The 7,941-nt window shown below is 48.3% G+C and overlaps 4 protein-coding genes across 4 annotated transcripts; 2 read left to right on the plus strand and 2 right to left on the minus strand.

Annotated features, from left to right (window-relative positions):
• Positions 1-441: 441 nt before the first annotated feature.
• On the plus strand, positions 442-1,766 carry MYCFIDRAFT_176947 (uncharacterized protein; the record flags this gene model as incomplete). Its single annotated transcript, XM_007930855.1, has 9 exons — positions 442-459; positions 487-508; positions 553-1,027; positions 1,059-1,247; positions 1,269-1,336; positions 1,385-1,393; positions 1,448-1,567; positions 1,608-1,626; positions 1,697-1,766. 9 exons carry the CDS (start codon positions 442-444, stop codon positions 1,764-1,766), a joined length of 990 nt encoding a protein of 329 aa, XP_007929046.1.
• On the minus strand, positions 1,724-2,509 carry MYCFIDRAFT_211915 (uncharacterized protein). The gene has a single exon (XM_007930856.1). It carries the CDS (start codon positions 2,118-2,120, stop codon positions 1,932-1,934), a length of 189 nt encoding a protein of 62 aa, XP_007929047.1. The 5' UTR covers positions 2,121-2,509; the 3' UTR covers positions 1,724-1,931.
• On the minus strand, positions 1,724-4,195 carry MYCFIDRAFT_166375 (uncharacterized protein). Its single transcript, XM_007930857.1, has 3 exons — positions 3,959-4,195; positions 3,426-3,901; positions 1,724-3,374 (listed from the first exon to the last, which is right to left on the minus strand). Exons 1-3 carry the CDS (start codon positions 4,048-4,050, stop codon positions 2,227-2,229), a joined length of 1,716 nt encoding a protein of 571 aa, XP_007929048.1. The 5' UTR covers positions 4,051-4,195; the 3' UTR covers positions 1,724-2,226.
• Positions 4,196-4,333: 138 nt separating this feature from the next.
• On the plus strand, positions 4,334-5,872 carry MYCFIDRAFT_176949 (uncharacterized protein; the record flags this gene model as incomplete). Its single annotated transcript, XM_007930858.1, has 10 exons — positions 4,334-4,497; positions 4,521-4,999; positions 5,026-5,051; positions 5,080-5,145; positions 5,176-5,233; positions 5,259-5,370; positions 5,404-5,425; positions 5,476-5,698; positions 5,756-5,818; positions 5,856-5,872. The coding sequence occupies 10 exons, from the start codon at positions 4,334-4,336 to the stop codon at positions 5,870-5,872; spliced, it is 1,230 nt and encodes a 409-aa protein (XP_007929049.1).
• Positions 5,873-7,941: the final 2,069 nt, after the last annotated feature.

Genomic DNA, 7,941 nt, shown 5'->3' on the forward strand with positions numbered 1-7,941 from the left:
TGCGATCCTGCGCAATTGCTATGGGCCAATGATTTTTCCGAATCCAGTTCGGGTGTAAGGTCAGGCTGGAAACGAGGGTATAAGCAGTGATATGAAATGCGCCGGAGCTGCTGGGCAATCAAGCAACCCGCATAGTCCAGTGTAGAAGGGTCTGGGGTAGGAGGGAAGGTAGAAAGTTGCTTAAACAGAGCAGAGGTTCGCGATTCCCACGGTGGAGGGTATGGTAAAGTAAACTGGGAAGAGATACCCAGGAACTTCTTGCGCAAGCGCCGTTTGTGTTGAGGTAATCCCGAGCAAGGGTCTCTGGTCTCCTCAGGCATCCAGCTCAGCCTCACAATGTCGGAGCATGGATGAAACTGTGTTGAGAAGACTGTTGGCTTCCCGAACACTGTGAAATGAGGCGAAAACATAAGGCTTTATCAAAACCAGACAAAGGCTAAAATGAATACACTTCTTCATGTGATGCGTCGTTTGCCCAGGATGTAGACAGACAGGGCTTGGCGCTCACGTGGCCTAAGTACAAAGTAGCTCTTTCCCGACAACATTGGCCAGACAAACAACGTCAGCGGCAACAACAACACCTCCTCCACGCATTGTTCAACACAAGCGACACCATGGCACCAACCCGCCAAAAGAAACCCACCAAAATCGTCCCCCCACCACCCAGCGATGATGATGAAGAAGAAGAAGAAGAAGCAGAAGAACCTTCTCCAAGCCCTCACAACACCTCTCAATCCCAGTCGCAGTCGCAATCACAAGAAGTTCCAATAGACATAGAAAAAGCGAATAAATTTCTCGATGAAATCAAGCAACAGGTAAGACGAGAGCCCAAGTACCAATTCGCACAATCAAACATTCAATATCTTCCTTCCTTCCTTCCTTCCTTCCGCCAGCTTACTTTCCCTTTCCTCCAGAACGCAAAACGCATCCAAATCCGCTCTCTCGAAATCGAAAAGTCTCACCACCACCGCCTCCAAAAAATCCAAAAAAACATGCAAATTTCTCGAAAGGCGTATGAAAAGAAAGTGTACGTTTGCCAACAACCAACAAATCTTCAGGCGTCTTTTTCTAATTCTTGAGTACAGTCGTCATCTCCGGCACCCACACCTCCTCCGTCTTCGGGAATTGCTGCAAGAAAAGAAAAATGTGGAGAGGGAGTTGGAGGGGTGTTATGGGAGGATTGAACAGGGGTATAGCGTCACTGCGCAGCAGTTCCAGGTTGCCGTGACTACTGATAAGATGGAGGAGTGAGGAGAGAAGGGTTGGAGGGATGGATGGATGTGGTTGATGATGGATGAAAATATGTTTTTGCTGTCAAGGAGGATTGCCGATACTAGTTTATGAGAGGATGAATATGTATTATAGCTGGGAAATCATGGACGAGCCACACGAAGTCGCATGATGAGGATAATTTTAATGACTTAACACGCAAGATGCGGCGGGTGAGAAAATGCTTGTTCGTTTGATCTGATGTGCTGTGAATTACCTTGGCGATGTCGATGTAATGGCGGTTGTATTGAAGATACTGTGCGTACAAGGTACACTTCTTGCCGTCTGATCGTGAGGAGTCATTTTAATAGGTGAATCTGTTAGATTGCGAAACCAAGCTCTTGTGGGCAGTGCAGTGTGAGGAGAACTAGAAGCAGTCATCGATACTATATTAGGAAGAAAAGGGGAGGTGCAAAAATTTTGCAAGCCAAATTTTGATTCTTATGAATGGTGTGGTCAAAATTGAGTCTTTGGTAACGTTGTGGATTGGTATTTGAAAAGTTATCCGGTTAAGCCAGTAAAAACCTATCCAGACAACAATCCCGCCGACCTTTTGACTCTCAATCAAAGCGTTTGACTGATACCTAAGATTACAAACCTGAGATGCGATGAACCTGAATAAACAAGAAAGCGACCAAAGGAGAACAAGGAATGGCGTGCTGCTACAACCCGTACCGTACCTGCCGTTGAAGCGTTCCGCTTTCTTTGATGTTGGGTATCATCTGCCTCCGCTTCCATCCCCATCGTTCCTTGCCAAGCCTTGGCTTAGCTTCACTCATGCCAAAAATGACCGTTATTATGCGTGCGATTCTCCTCCCAATGCAATGCAATGCAAAGTATTCGTAGTTCATGACCAACGCTCGCCATGCTTTAAAGATTTGAGTTGGTACTGATGAGTGTCGGGGTGGGGGGTGGCAAATGTTGTGTAAAGGGCGCGTGGCGTTGTTAGATCTGTGGTTATCGGAAAGGAGCCGAGTTCGGAGCGGCGGACGGGGAAGGGGAAGGCCTATGGAACATGGAAATGAGACGTCTTCCAACACTTGGCTCTAGTTCTGTTCCGTCGCGGGCAATCTTGACTTCTCGATTTGCGTTCCATGGGTTCCGAAGGCCTCTCGTCCTGTAGAATGGTAAGCGGCTTGTTGATTGCCATTCGATTTTGAACTGTCGTCCCCAGTTCTGCCCTGACGCTCCGTCCCTAGTCGGTGAGCCATCGTCCTCCGAGTGGTCAGCCTCCCAGAAGATTGTCCCACGTGCACTATCGTCGATGATTCGTCCCCTGGGAGCTGTCGAGGTTGCTGGTGTTGGGATGGATTGTGGAGATACCGCGGGATCGGTTCCAACTTGCTCCAAAGCCGGCATTGCGGACAGACTGATAGGCTCTCCGGAAATGATGGAAGCCATCCTAGCGTAGCCGAAGTATTCTCCTGATTTATTCGCGGAGAAAATGAGGTACACATTTTCAGCCTGATCATATGCCTTATTGAGCCCATCTTCATTATGTGACTGTGTAGCCCACGTGCCATTTCGCACACTTGCCTCAAGATCCTGTGCTGTAAGGCTCTTGACGATGAAGTACTTTTCTAGCACCTTCTCGCCAGGCGGTGGAGGTACAGCCCCGGTCGACAAACTTGGAGGATCCCCGGATGTACCCTCTACACCACCTTGACCAGAGTGACTGCGCGCGATCGTAGGACCAAGAGAGTCTTCCGTGATGCTATCCGTTGCTGAAGGTGAGTCTCCAGGCGGCGAGTCAGTACTTTCCTCGCCGGCCGGCACAGGAGAGCTTGATGCAGTGCCGCGTCTTAGTCTGCAGACAAGTCGAACGCCGTGAAATCGCGAGTCGTGGAAGCGATGCATGGCAGCTGTGCACGCCGCATCGGTCTTGTAGTTGACGAAGGCACAGTTGCTTTTCGCGATGAGGAACACGCTCTCGATGTCGTTCGTCGCGTCGCGCGAAAAGTGGTCTTTGAGATGCATCACTTGAGCAGCAGGAGGCAAGTTGCCGACCCAGAGTGCATGGCCAGACTGTTTCGGTTTTCGCGGAGGACCTCGGGGAAAGTTGGGAATAGGTGCTGCATCTGCGGAGCCGTGCCTTGCGAACTGTGCTGCAGCAGAGTCAATTGAAGGAAGTGTGGCGAGCGAACATGAAATTTTACCTGGATCTGCTGGCATACCCGGCATCATGAATGCTGCCTGTGGTCCGAATCGAGGGTCAATGGGCGAGAATTGCGTGGGACTGAGCCCATAGCCGTACGGATCGAGTGGTGAATATGGCATCTGAGGCTGCAGCGGAAAGGGCTGCTGCCTCTGAACAGGACTTGGACCAGCAGCATAATGCCCACCTAGAAACTGTTGCTGCTGCATCCTCGCCAGCAAAGCAGGGTCTGGATAATGCGGACTCCTCTGTGCTGGAAATGCCATGACTTGATGCGTCTGATAGGGATTGGTGGGCGAAGAAAGACCTTGAGTCGGGTCGACATTTCCATATGTTCTCCCTGTCATGCCTGACTGGACAGGTGGAAGTGCTCCGGCCAGGGAGCCCATCTCAAACGGCTGCCCAAATTGACCCAAATTTTGGGGGAGTTGATTTTGGTTCTGCGAAAGGTACTCTAATTGGGATTGAAACGGTGCACTGTTTCGACAGTCAGATCAACAGCAAGTGTCGGAGAAGGTGAAATGAGAGACATGCCTTTGTTGCTGACGGGACTGAGGGGGGTTCTGGGAGATGAGGTGATTGTGTTCATCCTGCGACTGGGTCGCAACTGGGTCGTGGGCACTCATGGTACCGAGCACACATCAACGGTGAGGTTCCAGGAAGCGTAATAAAGGTAAGAATTGACGTCGGAAGAAGCCACAGAGAGTTTATTAGCCAAGCAGTGGTGTGACGATCTTTCTGCGGACCAGATTTGAGTGAAGGAAGACGCAGCTTCATCCGTGCGGCAGTGTAGTTCCCTGGGTGGGCTAGAACGTGAAGTGGACGTGGCGGAGAGTAGCGCCGTAGCAGTAGGCATTATGGACGCAAATGCGTAGGCAGTGACTAGACTTGCAGAGGCGTCGCTGTGCTATGCATGGCGTCCAGCGAGCCAGCGATGCACTACTGCACAGCTGGTACGGCAGGCAAGATGCTTGTTTGACGAAGTGGAAGGGCGAGGGCGAGAGCGAGGGCGAGGTCGAGGTGGTGGAGCGGCGCGGCGTTGCCACCGATGCAAGTAAGGGTGGCACGAAACGGTCTGTCCTCGCTGCAGCTCGAGCTTGAATTCGAGATGCACCGGGCACGCCACCGCGCTAGTCAGTCAGGACCAGGGAGGGGGGTTGAGCCACAGGCCCCGCGACAGCCGAGGGCCGGGCCGGGGAGCCGCGAGGGAGGCCATTATTCGCCCTATTCGCCTTCATTCGCCTGCTCGGGAATCAATGCAGCTCAGCTCAGCACGAAGTCGCAAGGAGAAGGTCCGTAGCGACTTTGTCAGCAAGGCACCCCCCCCCTCTCCGCACGCTCTCCGCACCGTCCAATGCCGCAAGCAAGCCGCTGCCGATGCCGCTGTCGCTGCCGCTGCCGCTGCCGCCGCCCAATGGCTGTATGTAGAACAGAACGCGGCCTCAGGAACTGCAAAAACAACCAGCAATTGTCAGCAATTGTCATGGCCAATCCCGATGCCTCGGAGCCCGCGACGATGCCTCGATTGCGTGGAGGAAAACGTGGCTGATACGGCATCCCATGGGCCATTGCTTGGTGCGGCGGTGCCTGAGAGCGTCTAGACCGCTCGGCACTTGACGCTGCACGGGTGAAGAATGTTGGTGTGTCGCACGCAGCAGCAGAGCGTTCTGGACGCCAATGGAGTCGCTGCCGTGCACCCCGACTCAGGGTATCAGGTCATCGTGCCGGGCTGCTTATTTTTATCGGGATAGACGGGTGAATGGCGTCGCCGACGAAGAAGTGGAGACAAGTTGCGTGCCCTGGATGGAAGTGCAGGTGAAGTGCACGGAACTAGCTCCGCCGAGTGGCTTGACGATTGTCTCCCTGCTTGAACTCAATCCACGTCACCGACTCATCCCGCCGCGCCTGCCCTGCCAGCACGAAGCCACACTGTTGCCCTGCTTTGCGTGATTTCTCACCAACGACGAATGACCTGCGAGCTTCTTCATTGCTATCCCTACCGTGTTATTTACAGCTCACAGCTAGCGAGATGATCGAGACGGACCGAATAGCCATGGCCGAGATTCCCGGCCTTCTCTGGCTACTGCAACACTACAAATGACCACAGTATCCGAACGACACGCTTCCGCCCCCATCACCAGCTGAAAGTGACCAGCGACGACGCCGCCAAAATCTTTTGGACACCGAGCATCCCGTCTACGACGAAGCTGCCACGTGCTTGGGAGAAAAAAAAAACATGTCGACACGGAGCTGTGCCCACGCCAGGACAAGATCGTTAATTTCAATAACTGAATCTTGCGAGTCATTAACTCAATCTTGCGGCTACGACAGAGATCTGCGCCTCTAGTAACATGCTAGATCCCAGCTCTGTCTCCTCAGCCTCTTCCTTGCTCTGTCACATGCTAAACTAGGGCTTATGTGGCTCGAAGAGCCACACGAGAAGCCTAAGGCGACGAGTAGCTAAAGTCTTATCTAGACGCCTATAGTAGGCCTAATCTAAAACGCGTATAGTAAGTTATGTCTAAAACGCTAATACTAAAAAGTAATATTAATCCGGAACGCGTTATAGATATTAGAAAGCACTATTTAGAAACGCTTATAGCGAGCACTATTAGGAACGCTTATAGCAAGATAGTCTTAAATATCTATAGTAACTACTTCCGGAATATGCCTATAGTAATTACTATCCGGAATACCTATAGCGAGTACTATTCGAAATATCTATAGTAAGTAGTTCTTTCCGAGTTAGAACGCTTATAGTAAGTACTACCTATAAGGCGGATACTAAGTACTACCTATAAGGCGGATACTAAGTCTAATCTAAAACGCCTATAGTAATTTTAATCTAAAACACTTATAGGGATTCTTATTTAGAACGCTTATAATACTAAGTACTATTCGGAACGCGTATAGTAAGTCTAATCCGGAGCGCTAATAGTTAGTACTACTATCTATAACGCCTATACTAAGTTTTATTTAGAACGCGCTATATAGTAATTCTAATCCGAAACGCTTATACTAAGTCTTATCTGGAACGCGTAGAGTAAGTACTATCCGGAACGCGTATAGTAGGTCTAATTCGGAACGGTAATAGTAAGTACTATTACGAACGCTTATAGTAAGTAGTACTTTCTAAAATACCTATAGTAAGTACTATTTAGAATACTTATAGCAAGTTATATCCGAAACGCTTATAGTAAATACTACTAAAAACGCCTATAGCGAGTAGTAATATTCGAAACGCCTATAGCGGTAACTATCTAAGATATCTATAGCGAGTAGTACTATCCGGAACGCGTAGGACAAGCCTTATTTTAAACGCTTAGTATAGTTAGTTCTATATAAACCGGAACGCGTATAGCAAGTCTAATCCGAAACGCTTATAGGTATTCGAACTGCTTATAGCGAGCGCTAAGTACCCTATACAACGCCTACTACGAGTACCTTATAAAACGCCTATAGCGAGTACTCTATAGAATACCTATAGCGAGTAGTACTATCCGGAACGCGTAGGATAAGCCTTATTTTAAACGCTTAGTATAGTTAGTCCTATATAGGCTAGAACGCGTATAGCAAGTCTAATTTAAAACGCTTATAGAAAGTCTTATCCGGAATATATATAGTAAGTCTAAGTCTAATCCGAAACTAAATACTTATATTAGGTACTACCCGGAAGGCCTAAAGCGAGTAGTACTATCCGGAACGCTTATAGCAAATACTATCTAAAACGCCTATAGCTAAATAGTATTCGAACTATTTATAGCAAGTACCCTATATAACGCCTACTACGAGTGCCCTAAAAAACGCCTATAGCGAGCCGGAATGCGCCTATAGTAATTGCTATCCGGAATACCTATAGCGAGTACTATTCGAAATATCTATAGTAAGTAGTTCTTTCCGAGTCGGAACACTTATAGCAAGTACTGCCTACAAGGCGTATAGTAAGTCTAATTCAAAACGCTTATAGCAACTTTAATCGAAAACAACTATAGGAATTCTAATTTGGAACGCTTATAATACTAAGTACTATTCGGAACGCGTATAGTAAGTCTAATCCGGAGCGCTAACAGTTAGTACTACTATCTATAACGCCTATACTAAGTTTTATTTAGAACGCGCTATATAGTAACTCTAATACGGATCGCCTATACTAAGTCTTATCCGGAACGCGTATAGTAAGTACTATCCGAAACGCGTATAGTAAGTCTAATATAGAACGCTAATAGTAAGTACTACTAAGAACGCCTATAGCAAGTAGGACTTTCTAAAATACCTATAGTAAGTACTATTTAGAATACTTATAGCAAGTTATATCTGAAACGCCTATAGTAAATGCTACTAAAAACGCTTATAGCGAGTAGTATTATTCGAAACGCTTATAGCGGTAACTATCCGAGATATCTATAGCGAGTAGCACTATCCGGAACGCCTATAGCAAATACTATCTAAAACGCCTATAGGCTATAGTAAATAGCATTAGAACTACTTTTAGCGGACACCCTATATAACGCCTACTA

Source organism: Pseudocercospora fijiensis, assembly GCF_000340215.1.
Source record: "Pseudocercospora fijiensis CIRAD86 unplaced genomic scaffold MYCFIscaffold_7, whole genome shotgun sequence".
Classification (NCBI taxonomy): Eukaryota; Fungi; Ascomycota; class Dothideomycetes; order Mycosphaerellales; family Mycosphaerellaceae; genus Pseudocercospora; species Pseudocercospora fijiensis.